The following is a 21,969-nucleotide window of genomic DNA, read 5'->3' on the forward strand; positions in this document are numbered from 1 at the left end:
CACCCCAGAGCCGGGTCTTCGCGCAGTTGTGCCCCTAAGGGCCCAGTGCGACGATGGGCGGAGAGGTGCAGGGGAGCAGGACCCCGAGGGCAGGGGCAGCGCGGAGCCGCGCTTGGGACGCGGGTGGAAGGGCCCCGAGATGGAGGAAGAGCCGGAGGCCCAGGGCCGACGGGCCCCGGTGATGCCGGGGTTCTTGTTCGCGAAGTGAAGAAAGAGCTCCGCAAACACTCAAGGTAGGAGAGCAGGGCAGAGGCTATTATTTAGAGAGAAAGTGAGAAGACAGAGATCGAAGGGACAAGAGAGCCCCGGGGTGGTGCGTTGTCTAGGGGATTTATAAGCTGTTGAGACACAAAGAGCTAGGGATGCAGACCTGCTAAGTGTTCCCAAAATGTCATTTTTGAAGAGACATTAAGTTCCTTATTAGTCTTCCGGGTTATTTACAAGAAATTTACTGCTCTGATTTCCTCCCAGGATAGCAGCTTCCTGGTCTGGGAGCTTATCACTCAAGGCTGCCTGCTTTGCCCCCAAGGTGAGCTGAGTTATCTGTTTGTTAAAGAGTATGTTAAGAAACTTACTTTTTAACTACTTGGGTTTTTAAATGCAATTTTATCTTTAAGATGGAATCCTTCCTTTACTAGGTTGTTTTGGGCTTGCTTGCTAAATTGTCCAGGTTGCAAATCACTTGATTAGGGCTGGAGGAGGAAAAGCAGCACCTGGGTAAAGTAAAAAAAATAAGTTGCCCCCCACCTCCCCCCCGCCAGCAGGCCAAAGCAAATGCCACGATGGATTATCTTGCTTTGTTTTTTGCCAGAGGCCCTCACCCTACTCTAAGCCCATGGTCCCTGTCTCACCGGGGTACCTGCACCTGCACCTGCCCAGAGTCCGGGGGGACTTCCAGCCCCAGCTTCAAAACCGCAGGAGGGAGGCGGAGGGAAGGGTGTCCGGGGAGCGCGCGGCTTTCTAAGGGTTTTCCGAGGACACGCAGCCGGAAGACTGGGGGCTCCGGCCTGGCGAAGAGAAGTGCACGGAGGGAGGGGTCCCCGCGGGGTCGGGGAGGTCGCGGCGAGCGGAGGGCCCGGGACCCCGTGCAGGAGTGGAGGCCGGGCGGGGCCGGTGGGGGGCCCGGCGGGCTTCAGCTTGGATGATGCTGGGGCCGCTGCAGCCGCCACTCGCCAAGAGTCGAGGAGAGCAGCGCCCCGGCCCCGCGGCTCCCCGCGCCGGAACATTCGGGTCCCCACTGCGCAGGCTGGTCAGAGAATGACAAGGGTCCGGTGGCTGTGCGCTGTGCGTGGGGCTGGGCCGATGGCCGAGGGCTGAACAGATGGGCGCGGAGGAACCGATGGCGAGTATGCTGCGCCGTCAAGGATGCCGGGTTGAGCGATGCCAGTGGTTTCAATGAGCGACGGGGGCGAACGAGGCCTTTAAACAAACTCTTCGGCCTTCGCAGGGAGCTGGAATGAAACCCTAGGTGATGTCAGGAGTCTCAGTTAAACCCACCCCTTCGTGCTGGGAGATTCCCACCCCCGGACTTGATGCCAAGTCTCAAGCTTGCCGACGCTCCGCCCCCGGACGCCGTCGTCCAATCCCGGACTGGCCCCGCCCCTTATCGAGGCCTGGACGCGCCCCCGCGCGCCGATTGGTCGGATCCCTGGTTCGGCTCCCCTGGAGGAAGCGGAGTTCGCCCGGCAGCGGGCCCCCGCGGCCCTATTGCGCATGCTCGCGCCTTGACCCCAGCTTGAGGTGACTGCCCAAGCCGAGGCGGGGACCCCAAGCTCGGAGGCTGAAGGACCCGCCGCCGCTCATTTGCGGGAAAAGGAGGGCCCTGCTGCTGTCGCCGCCCGGCAGGTGACCGGTGAGGACGGGCCCCAGCGGGCGGGAGAGGTCCGGATTCACAGCGTGGCCGCGCGCCCACCGGGCTCTGCTCCGACCCCGAGGGCTGCTGCTGCGATGCTGTGGTGGGGGGTCCCCGTCCCTGAGTCTCGGCGCCTCCTTCAGCCGCGGCGCGCCTCCCTTCTCGCTTCTCCCTCCCCCCGACCTGGGTGGGACTGAGCCCCGACACCCTCACATCGGTCTGCCTTTCCTTGACCCCACCCAGGGGGATGTCCCCCCAGTACTGCTCCCGCCCCAACCCCGTCTGGCCCTTACGGCTCTGGAGGTCCCCACAGGGATGGCAGTTGGAGGTGTGAGGTATTGGACGGCGGAGACATTCCGGAGGCCTGGTCAGGAGGTGGTGGTAATGACGGGAGAGGGAAAGCTGGGGCCATCTGGGCGCAGCATGGACAGGTCTGGTGACAAGAGACACAGGGTAAGGAGAAGGAAAAATAACCAAGATTCCGAGCCGTGATGAAGAGGGGAAAAGGAGGTGCCATTACATGGAATTCCCACTTTGGGGAAGCTCTTCCCTGCATGGTACAGAGTAGCAGTTCTGTATCTTTTCTGGGTTACTGCGGCTTTGAAAATCTCGCGCAAGGATGTGTGCTTGCACACCCGAGCGGGCTTATCAGCCCACCTGCAGCCCAATCACAGCTCCCTCTGAACCGAATGAGACAGTGATTGTGGAGGGGGCAGCCGTCAGGATCACCTGTAGCTTTTGAAAGCAACTTCACTCTTGCCTACCTGGTATAAGAACCGCTGCTACATTCGCCACCATTCCCATTACACAGGTGCAGCCAGCCCAGAGATGGTTAAGGGGTCTGTCCTCCTGGCTGAGGACCCAGCAGTTGGTGAACATTGATGGTATTTCTGTCCCATATATATGAAGGTAATTCTCTGGATCTGTCATCAGCCTCCAGGCAATGTTCCTGGCTTTCAGAACCTCACCAACAAGGAATTGGACTTCATATTAGTTACCTATTGCAGCTGTAACAAATTACTGCAAATTTAGTGGCTTCAAACAGGAGAGCTTTGTAACAGTCTTACAGTTCTGGAGGTCAGAAGTCTGACATGGGTCTCACTGGGTTAAAATTAAGGTGTGAGCAAGGCTGTGTTCCTTTCTTGGTGCTTTAGGAGAAACAGCGAGCTTCTTTGTCTTTTCCAGCTTCTAGAGGCCTCCAGCATTCCTTGGCTCATGGCCCCCTCCCTCCATCTTCAAAGCCAGGAACATCACATCCCTCTGACCCTGCTTCATCACATCATTTTCTCTGACTTCTGCTTCCCTCTTCTGCTTTGTAAGACCCTTGGGATTGGCCCCATTTGATAATCCAAGATACCCTCCCATAACTCCTAGTAGCTTTCATGCCATGGCCCTGTAAAATGACATATTTATAGGTTCCAGGGATTAGGACCCAGAAGCCTTTGGGGGACCATGATTCTGCCTCCCAAGATGTGCGAGAGGCTCCTGCTGTTCTTAACAATGAGTGACTTGGGATTTCCACCAAACGACCTTTACACTTCTGGACCTCCTTTATACAGAACAGTGTCCTAGCGGCCCATTAGGGTGAGAGGGGCCTGGAGACCAGTGGCGATATCAAACCATCAGATTGCAGTACTGGGGGGGAGGATGTAAAGTAAATGATGTCAGGTAGACTGAGGCCTTTTGATCTTTTAATTCCTTTCTGCTTCACTTTTTAAAATTCTGTTTATTCCATGAACTATTATTATTAAGCAAAAATCTAATTTTCAAAAAATTTGTTAAGCTTAAAATAGCTGCCTCTCAACTGTTCACTTCACACCTACAAAATAAATTGCCAGGTTAAGTAAGGATGAATGCAGGAAAGAGACTAGCCAGCCGGAAGGACATGTGCCCCTGTAGTTTAGAAGCTGAAGAACAGTTCAACCTACGAACTAGAAATTACAGACTTCTCCAGTAGAGGGCTCATAGCATCCTCCATGTTTCTCAACGTATCACAATCAAATGGGGTACTGGTTAAAAAAAAAAAAGTAGATTCTTAGGTCCCTCTCCAGAACCTCTCTGTGAGAAATCTGGGGGTGGAGTAGTCTGAGACTGTGCATTTTTAAAGAGTGTTAGGTCTAGTGAAATTCAGGAACCACTGGTTGTAGATTTGATTTCCCTTTTTCCTAATGTGTAACAGTTTCATTGAGATTCACATAGCACTCACACTGTACAGTTTAGTGGCTTTAGTATAGTCGCAAAGCTGTGCAGACACCCCCGTGATCAGTTGTAAAACATTTTTATCTCTCTGGAAACCTGAAGCCCACCAGCTGTCACTCATTCTCTCATTCTCCATCCCTCCCACACCTAGCCAGAGACAACCACAAATCTGCTTTCTGTCGCTATGGATTTCTCTACTCTGTAGATTTTCTAGACTCTAATGCATTTAATATAAATGAAATCATACAACAGTGGTCTTTGAGGACCAGCTTCTTTTACTTTGCATAATCTTTTTAAGGTTCAGCCACGGAGCATGGGTTTTTTTAAATTGCCAAATCATACCCCATTGGATAGCCATGCCACACTCTGTCCATTCATCCTTTGATGGATATTTGGGCTGTTTCCACCTTTTGGTGACAATAATACCGCTGTGTACAAGTCCTTATGTAGATGTATGTTTCCATTTCTCTTGGGTACATACTAAAGTGGAATTGCTGGGTCCTGTGGTAATTCTATGCATAACCTTTTGAGGAACCACCAGACTGTTTTACAAAGTGGCTGCACTACTTACATCCCCACAAGCAGTATATGAGAATATCCAGTTTCTCCTCATCTGCACTGACACTTGTTATTGTCTATTTTGAGTGTTTCGTCATGCCCATCCTAGTGGTGTGAAGTAGCATCTCACTGTGGTTTTGTTCTGAACTTCCTTTATGACCAGTCATGTTAAACATCTCATGTGCTGACTGGCCATTCGTACATCTTGGAGAAAGGCCTACTGGGAGTCTTTGCCCATTTTTAAATTGGCATGTCTTTTTATTACTGAGTTGTTAAAGTCTGTTACAAATTCCAGATCCAAGTCCCTTATCAGATGTGTGATTGACAAAATTTTTCTCCCATTCTATGGGTCGTCTTTGAACTTTCTTGATGGTGTCCTTTGACTCACCAAAGTTTTAAATTTTGATGAAGTCCAATTTATCTGTTTCTTCTTTGGTTGCATGTAGTTTTAATGAAAAGCTTTTTGAAGAAGAAAAAAGAAAACTTTGCTTAATCCAAGGTTGCAAAGATTTACTCCTGTCTTTTTTCTTTTTTTAAGAGTTCTATCTATTTCTTACAGTTAAGTCTGTGATCCTTTTAGAGTTAATTGCATGTGGTGTGAAGAGGTCTGATTACGGGGGAGGTTTCATCCCCTACCAGCCAGGGGGCCCGGGTGTCAGGGAGGTAGGGCACCTGGGCCAATCAGCGTGTGGGGGCTGGATGGCCTGTGGGCGGGGCTCCCCATGGTAACCCCATCCTGCCCAAAGGGGCCCTGCCAGGGGGGGCACTGGTTGTGTTTTTTCTGTGGCAGTCCCCATGTTCCCCCAGTTCCCAGTACTGACCCATCATCCTGTGGGACAGCATGGACAGAACTGGGAAGGACCACATGGGAGGAGCAGAGGTTGGGTTGTCCCAGGGCTGAGCTGGGCGCAGGAGGCACAGTGAAACCCTAGTCCCGGTGCCTGTGGTGAGGTAACTCCTTGCCAGGCAGCAGTTCCTTGAGGATTGACCCCATGTCTGCCTGTCCCGGTCCAAGAGATCTCTGCTTTTGTGTCTAGTGGCCAAGGCACTAGGGAGGGGGGCTTACAGGGCACAGGGCACCCCCAATCCCCCACCAGCCTAGCACACCAGGCTCCTTTCATAGATGATGGTATCTTGGAAAATGCTGGGGTGCTGGGCATGGCCCCTTCAAGCCATATGCCTTGAGAAATGTCCAAAACCCAGTGAGGACTGCAAAGCCAGTTAGAGAAACAGGTCGAGGAGCAAGAAGGCAACTATGGGCCTTGCTGCTGCCTGGGTCCTGGGCAGAGGGGTGAGGCAGCTGCCAGGCTACAGTCCTGTTTAGGGCTGAAAACGGAGAAAAACCTGCCACCCATCCACCACTCAGTCACCCCCAACGGACAAAAGGCCATGCCAGGGTCCTGGGCACCAGGCCAGCCCTGCCCCTGTAATCCGTCCTTTCTGCTTCCCCAGGCCGGATGCCCAGGAGCCCTCGGTGACGGGAATTCTCCAGCCACTTCACAGCCCTGTCTCTGCCCAGCGGAGACAGCCGCGGCTCAGGCACAAGGTCTCTGTCCTCCTGGGGCCCTGGCATCTCCTGAGCACTGGGGCCTGAGCCTCGGCCTGGGGTGGGGCACGGTCTACCTGAGTCCAGATCCTGCCTCCCATACCAGGCTTCCCTCTGTGGTCTGCAGGGGGCCGGGAGGTCTAGCCCGGGCTCCCTGTGACACAGGGCAAAAGGCACCGGGCACTCTGGGAGGATCAGTGACCTGAGCTCATGTCCCCAAAGTGCTCGTCGCCGACCCCTGGTGCTCAGGAGCACCAGTTCCCGTTATCCTGGCCCAGGTGCCCAGGTGCTGCGTGGGGACGGAATCTGGACCTGCCTTGTGGCCACGCTGGCTGCCCAGTGCCTCTCGGGTCCCCACCTGTAATCTGGGTCAATGAGAATGACCAACTTCCCTAGCACGGGGCCGAAAGTTAAATGGCAAACCCGTGCAAACACTTCACCCCAGGCTCAGTGTCTCCAGCCTGGATTGGCAGTACCTCACAGCGGTCAGTCCTTTGGCCGCCCCAGCAGCTCCTGGAGAACCTGTGTTTGGTCTGTTTCAGAGATGGAGAGTGGGGTTTGAATCAGGAGGTGCCGGACCCAGGGCTGTCAAGGGAGGGTGTGGCCGAGCAGAAGCACGGGCCTGGGTTCTGTAGCCCCATTCAGGTCCCTCCCCAGCCTCCAGCCTCTCAGCCCCAGGGGTATGGGGGCAGCCCTGTCTGCCCCGACTTCCACCCCAGATCCACCTTCCTGAGTCCCAGGCCCAGGGGAGCCTCCGCTGATGGGATTTTGCCTCTTCCCTTAGGACGGAGACCCAGGACTGCGAGGTGCCTTGCCGGGGAAGAGGAGGAGAAACCCATCGGCTGGGGCCTGAGTGGGGTCTGGGGGACGGGCCGTCGGTCTCGGAATGCCCCTGCCCGAGCCCAGGGAGCAGGAGGGGGAGAGCGTGAGAGCCGTCCAGGAGCCTTCCCCCGAGTCCCCTGAGCCAGGCACAGATGTGGTCCCTGCTGTCCCCACGAAGCCCAGAAAGTTCTCCAAACTGGTCCTGTTGACAGCTTCCAAAGACAGTGCCAAGGTGGCTGGGGCCAAGCGCAAGGGTGTGCACTGCATTATGTCCCTGGGGGTGCCCGGGCCTGCCACCCTCGCCAAAGCCCTCCTCAAGATCCATCCTGAGGCTGAGCGGGCCATTGAGGCAGCCCCCCAGGGGCCTGAGCAGAAACGCAGGAAGGTGGACTCAGGTGAGGCCCCAGGCCCAGGGTGTGAGCGACACCTGCTGGTCTCGATACAGTTGGCGGCCAGGAGGTGGATAGGCTAGGCTGGCCCTGGAGGGAACGTGTGTGCGTGTATTTTCTCTGTCCATGTCACATCTCATGAATCTCTGTGGGTGCGTGTGTGGCCAAGGTTCTGTCTGTCCACGTATTCGCCTAGGAGGGTAGTTTGTGTGTCCCTTTAGGTGCATTTGTGTGATTCCTTGTGTGTCTGGGTTCTGGGCCTATTTCTGTGCATGTCTGCCCTTATGTGTCTGGGGTCTGGTGTTCTGCGGAGGTGTGTCTCTGTGCCAGAGTCTGCGTGAGGCCCCAAGCAGACCCTCCATGAAGCTGATGCTGGTGACATTGGAACATGAATGCATCTTTGGGTGTAGAGCCCTGAGGGTGCTCAGGGGAGGGGAAGCCCAGCAGTTGGGGAGGAGATGAGCTGGGGTTTCTTCCTGTAAGTGGGGTCTGCTGAGAAGGTGGGGACAATAAAAGTCAGTGTTGGCCTCCATTTGCTGCCTGCGAACAGGTAGCCACCTTGGAGTAGGCCAGGGTACCTGGCCCAGCAGCCAGTCCTGAGAAAAGGAGCAGGCTCTTGGCTTCTGTCATTGAGCTGTGCAGGGGACCCCATCTTACTGATGGAAACTTAGGGGTTTGTGGCTTGAAGTCATTTGGGTAGGAACCCCACTGCTTTTCCTGGAGCTGAGAGCCCCTCAGAGCAGCTGAAATGGGGGTGTCCCCAACCACAGGCCTGGAGTTCTCAGGGAACCTGAGGGCCTCCTGGGCCTCCTTCACCTGTTGGACATGAGCAATACTCAAAGGGTCCGGGGGACTTCCGTCTCCTGGGAGCTAGGGGCCCCTCTGCAGTGTGCCCAGCTCCCGCATGAGTGTTTGTACCAGCCAGACCTGCTCCAGGTGCCTCCTCTGCCCACCTTCTGCTCCTGCCTTCCCAGGGCTGGGGGTGCTGGCCCCCTGACATGTGGGGAGGCAGGGCTCGGGAGGACCACCACCTGGCTCCTGTGGAGGCTGGGGTGGGAAGCATCTGGTTTAGGGCCCATTCTTCCCACTGAGCTCGATGGGATGGGCCATCTCCAGGGTCCCTTCCACTGGGTCTGAGACCTCTGCTCACTCCTCAGATCTGTCTGGGCTCTGGGGCCACACCCCACATGGTGACTGTGGAGAATTGGAACAAAGCCACCCTTCCTCAGATGGAGAGAGAGCAAGGGTCATGTCTCAAACCCTGCGACTCCCCCAGGCAGTTGCCTCTGGCCAGTCAACAACCCCATCAGCCTCCCTCCCTGTCTAGCTCTGTGCCTGGGGCACAGCCTTGCCCACCTCTTGCCCCAGCCCAGGCCAAGGGGAGAAGATAGCAGCAGGCTCCCCAGGTTTGGTTCGGAGTTTCCCAGCAGTGGTCCTGTGCCCCTGGGCTGGCTGCCTGTGGGAGCATGTCCTTGGAGTTGGTCATTACTTCTCTAGGTCAGCAGTGCCACAGAGGCCCAGCACACCCCCTGGTGGGCTGAGAACTCCAGACCCGTCACCCACCCCTCCTTTTCCCTTTGACACCAGCCTGACCCACCCCCTTCTCTTCCAGATGGAAAGGAAGATGGAAGGTTGGCAGGGTGGCCTGCCCCCAGTCCCATGGTGGGTAGGGAGGAGCCCACCAAGGACCCCATGGTGCCCACCGAGGCCCCGTAACCCCGACAACTGCAGCGTGTCCTCACTGGATTAGTGAACTTGGCTGTGGCCCAGTCGCCAACTGACTTTCACTCTCAACATGTAAATATTTTCAGATTGAGCATAAGTTACTTTTGTAAGCAGAAAAAAAAATTAAAAAAAGAATAAAAGTCTGTGTGATGGACAGGTTTTTAAAACTCCAGGATTCTGGATCCTTTGAGACCCAGCTCCAAACCCACCACCACCAGACCCACCTCCCCTCCAGATTGCCTGGCCCTTCCCCTGGCCTGGGCCATCTCTCAGATTCAGGGGGCTCTCCCAGGGCCTCCATCCCCCAGGGCCTCACGTGCCGGGTCCCCTCAGCCTGGAGAACCAGCCACTGGTCCAGAGACTAGGTGGGGTCTCTGAGGTGTCCCCTTCCTGCTGGTCTTGGCATGAACAGGGGCAGTGAGGCCACCAGGCCTATGCCTGGAAGCTGCCCCACCCCTCCCTAGCTCCCTCCAGGGCCTGTCCCAGCGCCTCAGTGCTCCTGCTGGATCCACAGAAGGCTCACCCCCACCCAGCCATGCAGCCCCACAGCCCCCACCCCTGCACAGGGGTGCTGCCCTTCGTGGCTGCCCAGGGTTCTGCTGAGGGGGTGTGGGGGCTGCCCCAGAAGCATATGATGCCCCTTCATGTGCCTTCCAGGTGGCTTGGGGGCTGAGGCAGACTCCTGGGAACCCGAACCCCTCCCCAGGCCCCTGGGGGACCACCCTGCCAGAGGAGGCCAGACGGAGCACACACACAGATACTCTCCTTCCCCCAGAAGTCAGGGCCCTGGGGAGGCCCTGCGGAAAAGCTTTCAGCTTCCAGTGGCTTCACCCTTGAGTTTCTTCTCCTTTGAAAGCTGCCACTGGGCAAAAGGAGACAGATTATTTTTGAAAGGTAGAGTTTAGAGGCCTTATGTTTTTAAACATCACACTCCAGATTTAATCACCATCTATCAACTCCTCGGAAGAACCACTCAGCGCGTTTTCCTCCCCTGCCTCCCCATTTCGCAGTTATTCTCACATCGTGGTGGTCTGCAGTGTAGCTGTGCCCGTGATGTGAAGAACTCTCTGTCTTCTGTATTTAAAAAGATCCCCATTGCCCACCATGTTTCTCCTTTCCTGAGGGTCTGAGTCATCCTTTTGGTGGGCTGGTCTGTCAGATGCCAAGAAGGTGAGGAGCTGCTCAGGGGTTAAGGTGTGATGGTGGGGCACCACCCGTGGGAAGGTGGGGAGCAGGCGGGCAGGCAGGCAGGACCGGGTGTTCCCCGCCAGGCAGATCTGAGACGTCGGACCCTCCCTGTGCTGGTCCTTGTCCCCCTCCCTGCCCCTTCCCTCCCTCCCCCTCCTCCCTTCTCCATTGCCCGCCTTACCACCCTCTCCCCTCTTGAGGGCCTTAATGTCTGGTGGGGAGCCAGTGGTAAACAGATCACAGCCCTGGCCTTCCTGATCCTCACAGGAAACACGAACTTCTGCCTACGAGTCTGTGAGAACTGGGGCTACGGGCTGCCCAGGAGAAGGCCAGGTGGCCCTCTGCTTACGACAGGGGACTAATGCAGTGGGACTCTGGGGGCACAGCCGAGGAAGCCCCATGGCGGGAGTTAACGGGTGAGGAGGGTGGGCCTGGGGCACGGGAGTCGGGCAGGAAGGCCAGCAAGGGGGGAGTGGTGGGCAGAAGCTGGTGGCTCAGGGCCTGCAGGCCCGAAGGCCACGTGAGGGTTCCAGGTTCATCATGGGTAGCGGGAGGCAGGAGAGGATTCTTGCGGAGGAGAGAAACCCCGGGGCCCCTGAGCATGGACCGGAGGGTCCAAGTGGGTGCTGACAGGAGGCCCCTGCAGCTGCAGGTCAGGGGGGGGAGGGGAAGCGCGCTGGAGGGGACTGAGGCCTGGCCTGCCCGGCTGACAGTGCCCCCCCCCGGGGGAGAATCCGGGAGAAGGGGTCCATGGGAAATGACCGTTCAGTGTCGTACTGTGGCTTCCTCCTGGACGATGTGTCCCCGTGAGGAGAGGGCTCCCACCAGGGACCGAGCGGAAAACCCTCCGAGGTCGGATGCCAGCTCCGGGTTTCCCGACTCTCTGGCGGGTGGGTGGGCATTAATTATGATGGGGATAAAAAGTAAAATACCACACATTTCCTCTCAAAAAATAAATTGTATTGGTCTTTTGTTAAAGCTTAAAAAAAGTAATTCATGGTTATTAAAATCAATAGAAATACTGTTATGAAAAATATTACAAATCTCTCCAGTAGTTCCACTATCTAGAGATAAGTCTGCTACATGTTTTAGACTCAGAAAACGGGGATGATGCAGCTCACATGTTTTTCTTCACATATTACAGATGTCTTTACAGCATTGTTCTCTGGCAGCACAACATACCGCTGCAGGACAGGTGACCATCTGTCCCAGCGATTCCGATCGCCGGGTCATCCCGGCTTCTCCAGATCGTTAACTATCCTTTAAATAGCCCTGGGCTTTCCTAGGACGAATCCAGAAGCGAGATGGCTGCTCCCCGGTAGGACGCGACAACTACCGTCCCGTCCAGGCCTGTGAACAATCCCCTCAGGCATCCCTGCCAACAACCAGCGCTATTATGAAAAAGTAATAGTGATGACGGCACCCGACGCCCCACTCTGTGGGCACACCGCTGGGACCCGCCCTGTGCCTGTCCTTGTGTTCTTTCCGGGAGGTTGCGTTTTCCCGGGTCAGTGGGGAGCGCAGGTGTCCCGCTTCCTCGGATCCGCACCTGACCAGACTCGGAGGTCGATGCTCCCGGCGGCCGGGAGGGGGCGCGCGCGGGCTCAATGGCGGGCCGGGCGCCTCCCGGATCCCCAGCCCGCGAGGGCCGCGGTACCCCAGGCCCCCAGCACCCTTGCCGGGCCCTTGAACACCGAGGACCGAGCACCGACTCGAACGGCCTTCTGCCGGCCGGGGACTGGATCGGACGGGGAGGATCCCTCGGTGACCTCCCGGCAGCTGGCGGCGACGGGGAGACGCGAGCGGGACTTCCCTGCACGGCCCCCACCCGCACAGGAGCGGCCCTGCCCCCTGCGTTCTGTTCCCCGCCGCGCCCACCGCTCCCAGGGGGCCGCCTACCTCACTGTTCCCACGGCTCCTCGCCCGCCCCCCAGCCCAGCTGTGGGCCCCCCATCCTCACCCCAGAGCCGGGTCTTCGAGCAGTTGTGCCCCTAAGAGCCGAGTGCGACGATGGGCGGAGAGGTGCAGGGGAGCAGGACCCCGAGGGCAGGGGCAGCGCGGAGCCGCGCGTGGGACGCGAATGGAAGGGCCCCGATATCGAGGAAGAGCCGGAGGCCCAGGGCCGGCGGGCCCCGGGAGACCTGCACCTGCACCTGCCCGGAGCCCGGGGGAACTTCCAGCCCCAGCTTCAGAGCCGCGGGAGGGAGGCGGAGGGGAGGGTGTCCGGGGAGCCCGCGGCTTTCTAAGGGTTTTCCGAGGACACGCAGCCGGAAGACTGGGGGCTCCGTCCAGGCGAAGGGGAGTGCACGGAGGGAGGGGTCCCCGCGGGGTTGCGGAGGTCGCGGCGAGCGGAGGGCCCGGGACCCCGCGCAGGAGTGGAGCCCGGCGGGCGTCAGCGTGGATGACGCCGGGGCCGCTGCGGCCGCCACTCGTCAGGAATCCAAGAGAGCAGCGCCCCGGCCCCGCGGCTCCCCGCGCCGGAGCATTCGGGTCCCCACTGCGCAGGCTCGTCAGGGAATGACAAGGGTCCGGTGGCTGTGCGCTGTGCGTGGGGCTGGGCCTATGGCCCAGTGCTGGACCAGTGGGCTAGAGTGGTATGTTAGAGAAGCTGCTCTCCCCTCCGGGACTCCAAAAGGGTGGGTATTTTTGTTTATCTGACGTTTTATTTTGACGTAATTTCACACTTACAGGAAAGCTGCGAGAAATGTACAAAGTATTACCACGTATTTGTCACCCAGACTCCCCAAATGTTAGGAATACAGTCAGTCACAGCAACAATGTTTATAATAGTGAAATTTAGAAATGAAATCTCTAATAGGAAAATAAATTATGAAGTCAATTACATGTAAAATAAACTTATAGTGCAGGGGGATGTTTACAACGTAGAGAAGTGGAAAACGCAGGAATATATGAAAACAATTGCTGTGAAATGTTTTTTTTTCTCCATGTAATACTTGAAATAATTCATTTTCAAAAAGATTGACAGGGAAGACAACTGGAAACTCATGGGACTCAGGACAGCCAAAACCATCCTGAAAAAGTTGGAGGACTCACACTCGGATTTTAAACGTCCTGCAAAACAACAGTAATCAAAGCCATGTGGTACTGACATAGAGATTGCCAAGATCAGTGGAATATAATTGAGAGTCCAGAAGTAAATCCACACATTTATGGGCAATTGATTTTCAACAAGGGTGCCAAAATAATTAAATGGAGGAAAGAATAGTCTTTTCAACAAATGGCACTGGGACAACTAGGATATCCACCTGCAAAAGAATGAAGTTGGAGCCCTACCTCACACCATGTGCAAAATAACTCAAAACAGGTATAAGACTTAGATGTAAGAGGTAAACTATAGAACTCTTAAAGTGCATAGAGGTAAATATTTATGAACTTGGATTAGGCAGTGATTTCTTAGGTGTGACATCAAAAGAAGAATAAACAAAATAAATAAAACTCATGAATTGGACATCATCAAAATTAAGAACTTTTGTGCTTCAAAGGACACCGTTTCAACTGGAGGTATTGAAATGAAAAGACAACCCACAGAATCGGGAAAAGTTTTTGCAAATCATTTGTCTGATAAGGGACTTACATCTACAATATAGAAAGAACTCTTATCCTCAATAATAAAATAACAACCTAATTTTATCACAGGCAAAGGTCTGAATAGATATTTCTCCAAAGGAGATACACCAGTAGTAAATAAGCATATGAGAAGAGGCTTAACATCATTAGCCTCAAGGAAATGGAAATCAAAACCACAATGAGATACCACTTCATATCCACTAGCATGTATAATCAGAAAGACAGATAATAACAAGTGTTGACAAGGACATGGAGAAATTTGAGCCATCACACACCACTAGTAGGAATGTGAAATGCCGCAGACCCTATGGAAGAACTGTCTGGCAGCCCCTCAAATGGTTAAACATAGAGTTGTTACCACAGGACCCAGTGTTATCAAGTCCAAGCTTGTGCCACTCACCACATGATGTGCCAATAAATTGAGAGAGAAGATATTGGGGTATTGAAAGTGACTTTATTCTGGAAGCCAGCAGACCAAGAAGATAGTGTTCTCATGTCCTAAAGAACCGTCTTATCTTAGGATTGATTTCAAGCTTCTATATTAGGGAAGTGGGGAACAGAAAGGGCTTGTGGAAAGGAGATGATGATAGACTTAAGACATCTGGACATCAGCAAGCCTCTGGGGAGGGGGCTGACACTCCTTGTCCTTGGTTAGTCATCTCCAATCATTTTGGTGACATGGGTCTGGTCATGATGTTCCTACAAGTCCTTGACAATTCAGTTGTCACTTCTGTACATACTTTATCTCCCCAGGTAAGGGACTGGTTGCACCAATCTTAAGCATGAGCAAGATTCCTTCTGATGATTAACAAGCATATGTGCAGGGCTGAGCAGAAGTTCTTAGACCCAAAGATTAAGGTAGCAAAAGTGATGGATACAATAATGAAGGCAGAGATGCCAAGGTTGTTCACTTGGTTACACCAGCTATTCTACTCCTAGGTGTATACCCAAAAGAACTGAAAATACATGTTCACACAGAAATTTGTACATCAATGTTCATAGCAGCAGTATTCATAGTAGCCAAAAAGTGTAAACAAGACCAATGTCCACCATCAGATGAATGGATAAACAAATTGTAGTATATCCATATAAGGCAGTACTCTTTGGCCATAGAAAGGAGTAAAGTACAGCTGTATGCTACAACATAGATTAACTTTGAAAACAGTATGAAAGAAGCCAGACACACACAAAAACACATACTGTATGATTCCATTTATGTGAAATGTCCAGGACAGGCAAATCTATAGAGAGGAAAAGTAGATTAATATTTGCTTAGGGTGGGAGGGTGGGGGACTTGGAAGTGATGACTGAAGGTTTACTTTTAGAATGATGAAAATGTTCTAAAATGGATTGTGGTGATGTCCTTACATCCCTGTAAACACTAAAATCCATTGAATTGTACACTTTAAATGGGTGATTGTATGGTATGTGAACTATATCTCAAGGTTGTTACCAAAAAAGAATAATAACCTTTTATGTGTTAATGTGTTTTTATGAAAAATTACTTTATTTTCCACAATAAAGAAATTTAAAAAGAAGAATGGCATTGTTTTACATTTTTGCAAAATTTTTAATGTAGGCCTAGGGAAAGACTACAAGTTCTTGTATGTGCTTTATCATTCAACCTGTACGACATCACAAGTCCTTTGGAGTATTCCAGAAGTCCTCCAGGACCCTCCAAACCACACTTAGAGAACCATTTCTGTACTGTAATGTCCATATTTTTCCTTTGTAATTAATAAGCATCTTGTGGAGAGACACTTTAGAATTTAGAATTATGTTAATTCTAGTTTCTTGTTAAGTTTCACCCTCCAAAGGCCACCAATTATTTTTGCACAAGTCACTTACTTTTTTAGGATGGTGGCCAAATGGTGATTTTCTTCATCATTCCTTCTGCAGTTTTTAGTTGGCTTTGTACTTTAAGAAAGGGCTTTCCCTTCTCCCCATTACTTATCTACATCAGTATCCATACACGGATTCTTATTGTATTCAAAATTATAATTCGCTATTATAGACTTTGAATCTCAAATTGGCTCAGCATTTGGGTGGGGCCATTTGAAGGTTTCAATGAGGTGCAGAAGAAATTTCCTTCTTCTGGCTAAGGTAACTAAGGTACATGGCCGGCCTAAGGATGCATTTAAATAAATGCCACCGACTACTGAGCTCGGAGTCAAATTCTGGGAAAGGTCTGGGGGTTCAATGAAGCCCCGACTCTCTTGTCTGAGAGCGCCCTGCCCAGGATCCAGTCCAACCCACAGGTCCGACCGACGCTCCGCCCCCGTGGCCGCCGCCCAATCCCGGTCTTGCCCCGCCACTTTCGCGAGCTCTTGCCCCTCCCCCCAGCGCGGATTGGTCAGACCCCGAGCTACGAACCGCAGACAGAAGACCGGGAGAAGTGGAGCTTGCCCAAGGAACGCCTCCACCCCCGCTACCGCAGCCGTGCTGCGCATGCTCGCTGGGAGCCCACTGGGCGTTCCGAGGCCGTCTCCCCCGAGGGGGTGGGGGGATGGCGCGCGCTCCCGACGGCCAGCGGGCGGCGCGCGCGGGCACGGGCTCGCTCCCGGAGGGCAGGTGGGGGCGGGGAGTGAGCCCGGGGTTGCGCTGGCCAGTGCGGCCTGGGCTGGGAGGTCGACGCCCGTGCTTGCAGCGGCCGAGGCCAAAGGACCCGCTGCGGCTGGGTCGCCGGAGAGGGAGGGCCCCGCTGCCGTCGCCGCCCGGCCGGTGCCCGGTGAGGACGGGCCCCAGCGGGAGGGAGGGGCCGAGTCCCACGGCGTGGTCGCGCGCCGGCCGGACCCTCCCGGGGGCGCCGAGGGCTGCTGCTGCGATGCTGGGGGCGTCTCCGGCCCTGCGTCGCGGCGCCTCCACATCCCGGCGCATCCCTGCACCCGAGACGCGCCTCCTTTCTCCGCCAGCCCCCCGACCCGGGACGGAACCCCGACACCCGCGTGCCACCCGCGGGGCTCTGCAGGTCCCGGTGACCTTGCAGTTTGTGCTGTTACACCCTCCTTCCGTTTCTGATTCTGTAGATTGCTCGTTGTGACTTTCCAAAGTTTTTTGAGTCAACCTACGCTCAGAAATGTTTTACATGAGCCCTTGTGCATAAGCTTAGAGGGAGGTACCGCCCTGACGTCGCGCCATGCAGCCCGTCTCCGCAGCTGTTCTGTCCTATTGTGCTCTAATCTGTCCAGTCCCGTCCTTCCATTCCAAAAGATGACTGCTGACCCATTACACTGATTTCAGGGCGCAGTGGCTCTGCCCATAGATTGAAGCCCTTGCTTTGGCCGACAGGCATTCGCTGGGTTTACTCTTTGCCTTTGAGGATGCTGAGCTCCAATCGTATAACCACGCGGAACCGTCAGTTCCAAAGAAAGGGTGTATGTTTAATATTTTGATATTTCTGCTTTTCAGGGCCAAAATCATTCCCAGGACTTGATTTGAATTTTCTGGTTTGATTTTCTTGTTCCTCTTCCAAAAGCTTCTAGGCAGACTTGGGCAAGAGACAGGTATGAGGTTAAGGCTAGATTGTGTTTATAACCAGATGCAGACGATTTTTACTGGGGAGAGAGATGATTAAAAGTTGAGCGTTAGGGAGATTAACCTGCGGGCATGCGTAGGGAGAATTGGAATGGCCTGATGGGAAGAACATGAAGGAGGTGATGGGGATCTGAGCCCTGCGGGATGTGGAGGGAGGTGTGGGAGATGGTGCATGGGGCATGGAGAGGACTCAATCCGAGGATTCAGTGGCCTGGTGGGAGAGGAGCAAAGACAGCTAAGGCTCTGATCACAGGGGTCTGGAGGACTGGGAGCCAGGAGTACCCTTAGCTGGCATCTCCCTGTCTGTGCCCTCTGCGTCTCTAAGTTCCTTTGGAGCAGTGGTTCTCAGGGGGCTTTCAGCAATGTTGGATGTCAGAACATGGTGCTACTGGCATCTAGCAGGCAGAGGTCAGGGATGGTGCTAAACATCCCTCATTCACAGGCAGACCCCCACCACGAAGTATGTTATGCAGAACGCCAGTGGTGCTGCAGGTGAGAAGCCCTGCTTTAGAACAGCACGCCTTAATCTTTGGGGGATCACTGCCACCTGCAGCCTCTCCCGGGCATAATTCCCGTAGGCACCTAGGACACGGGGGTTCATGGGCCTGTCAGTGCCCGCCTCCAGCCCTCATAGATCCCTGGGGTGAAGGGACAGCAGTGGGAATCATCCAGAAGCTTCCAAACATTAGGACTCTGTTCCTCCCGCTCCTGCCCCTCAGGACCCTGTTGGACCTGGATGAAGAACTCCATGCCCTTATATGATGATTTTGCGTGTAATACCTCACCTGTCATTTTTCCCGTTTCACAGGTGAGTCAGCCCAGAGGAGTGAAGCAATTCGCCCCAGGTCTCCCCCTAGCAGGCCAGCACTGAGGAGCCTTGTGCTGGGAGCTGATGCTGGTGGTTCTCACTCTCGTGTGTGAAGGTAATTTCATTGATCTGCCATCAGCTGCTGAGTGAAGCTCTGTCTTTCAGGACCTTATGGATTAGGGCTTGGACCCAGGGTGTCTGAGAGGCACTTAGCAGTTTGTAGTATTGTGTCTCTTGGATGTTGTGTTTACCCTGAGCCCTTTGGGACCACCAGCAGGACAGCCGTGTCAGAGCAGGCCTTCTGAGTACTGAACTCAACCACTCTGACCTCAGCCCTCAGCTTGGGGAGAGGGGAATGAGGATAGTAGCAGGACGAGCCACAAAGTGGGGCTCTTGAACTTCCCATTTACATCTGCCTGACCTAAGAATCCTCCAGTCACTCAACAAATTTACTGAGGAAAAATAAATGTATTGACTATTACAAAATGAACACATTAGGGCTCAAGTATTTACCTCAGAACAATGGCCAAAGTAAGAAAATACCTTTAAATCTACCTTGAATATATATATGTGTATAATGAATAAAAGTTTCATAAAATGATACTTTTATTACATGCATTGAAGATTGATATTTCCTATGTAATTTTAAAAATTGCAGACTGGAATCCAAAGATTATAGGACCAATGACCAGGGCAATTTGAAAAGCAGAGCCTTAGACCAAAACAAAGGAAATAGAACTCTTTCCTACAGATATAAAATGACCACGTATGAAATCTTTTACTTAACTCATGAATCAAAGAGCCAGTAATGTCTTACAAACAGATTCCAAGAGAATCCAAAGAAGATTCTATGATACTGTGGATCAGGAATACTGAAATGAATGTGCACATGGGGGCAGAACTGGCTTCTACCAGTCGGAAGAATTATTACTTCCATGTCTCTATTTATTTACAGAGAGAATTTATTGTCTATAGACTAGAATCATTTTGCATTGTTACCTACAGTGTACAGAACTGTGTAACCTGGAAGGGTGTGTTCTAGACAATGCTTAATTTTCCACTGAAGTGCAAATTTCCCTGCAGTCTCATAATTCAGTGATTACTTACTGGAGAGTGTTGAGCAACATCCTTGGGCCCTAACCATTAGATGCCAGTAGCATGCCCTGCCCCCAGTTGTGAGCACTGAACATGTCTCTGGACATTGTCAAGTGGGGGAGCAATTCACCCCGAGAACCACCAGTCTTAACCCACTACGTTGATATCTATCAGTTGGAATCCTCAACTTGAAAAGAACTGTTTTAATGTAGGAGTTTAGGCCTTCAGGGCAGACACAGGAGGTTTGAATGCTGATTCTGTCCTTTCTTGGCCTGGCTCTTGGTCCCTGGAACCTCAGATTAAGCCTCAGGGCAGGAGACTGTTTCTCACTCTCACTTGCTCTTGCACCCCAGGAGGTCTCTGGGTCTCTTACTTTCTCTGTCAACTTCCATTGTATCTGTTAAGTTTGAAACTTGGGTTTTCAAAAAGCTTTTATTTTGAGTTAACTTTAGACTTTCATAAAATTGCAAAAATAGTACAAAGAATTCCCAGGTACCCATCACCCGGTCTTCCTGAATGTCACCATGCCACCACCGCTGTGCAGCAGTCAGATCTGGGAACGGAACACCAGCACGACGCCAGTGACCCAAACTGTTGATCTCACTCAGATTTCTCCAGCTTCCCCGCCCCCAGCAACCTTTTTCTGTTCTGGGAGCCCACACTGCTTTTAGTCGTCAGGTCTTCTTAGTTCTTAGTCCAGGGCATGTCCTCAGGCTTTCCTTGTCCTTGATGACCTTGACAGGTTCAAAGAAGTTGTTTTGTAGACTGTCCCCCCTGTGGCTTGTCAGTTAGAGCAGGAAAATCTCAGCCATCATATTGTGTCCTCAGTGCGTTTTATCGAGGAGGTCATGGGGTTGATGTGTCTCAGTACTAGTGAAGATGACCTTGATCATGGAAAGGGGTGTGTGCGGATTTCTCCACTATCAAGTTACGATCTTTCCCCTTGTAGTTAATAAATATCTTTGAGGCTATGTAGTCCTACAACAGAAATGTGAATATACTTGATTAATTGATATTCATTTCTTGGTCCTATTGTTTATATTACTCTTTAATTTCTTGTATGACTTGTTGCATAGGACTGGAATCAGTTTCTGAGTGAAACAGAGTTGAAGAACACATTTCCAAGTGAGGACATGCAGCTTATCTTTACAGCATTTCATATTTTCCCACTGTAAAGAGAGTTCATGCACATTGTAAATAATTTTGAGAAAACAAAAGAAATGTAACTATTCTTACTGCTTTTAACATTCTGAGGTATTTCTTCTTAGTTTTTTTTAAGTCCTGAGTACATAAAATAAAATTAATAAATGACAAATATGACCAGAGTTGAGAAGAGACAGAAGAAAAGTGGACTGTGGGCTGCAAGCAGTGTCAGTGTCCAAGTAACACTGTGATCTCTTTTTTTTTTTTTGAAAAATCTTAGAAAAGATAGCCTTTGGATTCTGCTTTCTAATAATAAGTTTTGTAAATATTAAATTTTGGAGGCAGTCTTCTTGAATTATTTTTGTGACATGGAAAAACTCCCAGTTTCTTGTGGAAACATGTTTTGCTTTTAATTTTTACCAAGGATGCCAGGTGTTTATTTTAAGGAGCAGCATCGCCATCTTGTGGCCTTCTAGAATATTGGTGCTGGGGATTCGGACAGGCTTTCTTAACTGTTACCGGCCCAATTTACTCAATGCTTTGACCCTTCACAAGGACTCCATCTATCTGGTCTGCAGGGGGAGCTTCCTACACTCTAAAAGGGGAAAAGAAAGCGAACATGTGGAACACAATGTGTGTGCTACAGTGTGTTAAAGGCACTATCATAAAAGAATGGAAATAGCTGTGCAAGGGCAGGATCATGGGCCATCTACTAATATTATGCTCTTAACATTTAAAAAAATGTTTTGTATATGGTTTTTACAATATAAATTATCAGTTTACCAAGTATGCAGATATATAATCCATGCCACCCCTCTCCTTTGATGAGGAAACCAAGCCCTGAGTGAGAAGCCTGTTTATGGTATAGAAAATTGTTTTTCATCCAATGAGTCATTCCTATAAGGATTTCTTTTTAAAACAGCTTTAATTGAGATATGAGTCACATACCATACAATTCATCTAGTGTATAATTCAATGTTTTTAGCATATTCACAGTCGTGCAGCCATCACCACCATCAATTTTACAGTTTTATCACCCCAGAAAGTAACCCCACACCCCTTAGCATTGCTCTCTAACCTCCCCCGCCCCACCCACATCCTAGGCAACCACTCATCTGCTTCCTGTCTCTGTGGTTTGCTTGTTCTGGACGTACCATATAGTAATGGAACATACTATGTGGACTTTTGCGTCTGACTTCTTTCACTTAGCGTGTTTTCAAGGTTCCTCCACACTCTAGTGGTGTAGCAGAGCCTCATTCCTTTTTACTGCTGACTAATTCCACATAGGAATAGACCACATCCAGGCCGGAGCTGGTGTTTCGGTGGGAGAATGTGGCCGGTCCTACACAGTGGCCAAAGGCGAGAGTGGTGTTTGCAGGGTAGGGAGGTGGCTGCCAGGCAGCCAGGGTGAGAAAGAAGGATGAGGGCTGTTGCAAGTCAAACTGTTAAGGAAGAAAGTGTTTCTGTCCGGTTTTGTTTTAGGATACAGGAGACCTAAGAACCTTGATGGTCCAAATGCAGA

General features: G+C 52.2%; 2 protein-coding genes across 8 annotated transcripts in view; both read left to right on the forward strand.

The window, feature by feature from the left end:
- The first annotated feature begins 1,695 nt into the window (after positions 1-1,695).
- Positions 1,696-21,969, forward strand: part of FLYWCH1 (FLYWCH-type zinc finger 1) — a 35,972-nt gene continuing 15,698 nt past the window's right edge. For 3 of the 6 annotated variants that reach the window (XR_008992310.1, XM_036920316.2, XM_057487661.1), the window contains exon 1: positions 1,696-1,852. The gene's annotated coding sequence lies outside the window, so the exon portion shown is untranslated. Of the gene's footprint in view, positions 1,853-2,663; positions 2,762-16,331; positions 16,596-18,209; positions 18,325-21,969 lie in introns of those variants that run through there. The other 3 variants (XM_036920319.2, XM_057487660.1, XM_036920318.2) reach the window with 3 other exon arrangements.
- FLYWCH2 (FLYWCH family member 2) lies at positions 1,713-9,234 on the forward strand. Of its 2 annotated transcripts, XM_036920329.2 has the most exons (4): positions 1,713-1,852; positions 6,062-6,155; positions 6,940-7,372; positions 8,979-9,234. In XM_036920329.2, the coding sequence occupies exons 3-4, from the start codon at positions 7,042-7,044 to the stop codon at positions 9,080-9,082; spliced, it is 435 nt and encodes a 144-aa protein (XP_036776224.2). In that variant the 5' UTR covers positions 1,713-1,852; positions 6,062-6,155; positions 6,940-7,041; the 3' UTR covers positions 9,083-9,234. The 2 variants fall into 2 exon arrangements, with proteins under 2 accessions (XP_036776224.2, XP_057343649.1); XM_057487666.1 differs by lacking the exon at positions 6,062-6,155 and having other exon boundaries at positions 1,717-1,852.

The sequence above is a fragment of the Manis pentadactyla genome, chromosome 10 (genome assembly GCF_030020395.1).
Source record: "Manis pentadactyla isolate mManPen7 chromosome 10, mManPen7.hap1, whole genome shotgun sequence".
In the NCBI taxonomy this organism is placed as follows: Eukaryota; Metazoa; Chordata; class Mammalia; order Pholidota; family Manidae; genus Manis; species Manis pentadactyla.

Bases quoted from the DNA above. Each gene is read 5' to 3' on its own strand.
- FLYWCH2 (XM_036920329.2), top strand. From the start codon at position 7,042: ATGCCCCTGCCCGAGCCCAGGGAGCAGGAGGGGGAGAGCGTGAGAGCC. The intron at 7,373-8,978 runs GTGAGGCCCCAG...CTTCTCTTCCAG, and splicing joins ACGCAGGAAGGTGGACTCAG to ATGGAAAGGAAGATGGAAGG.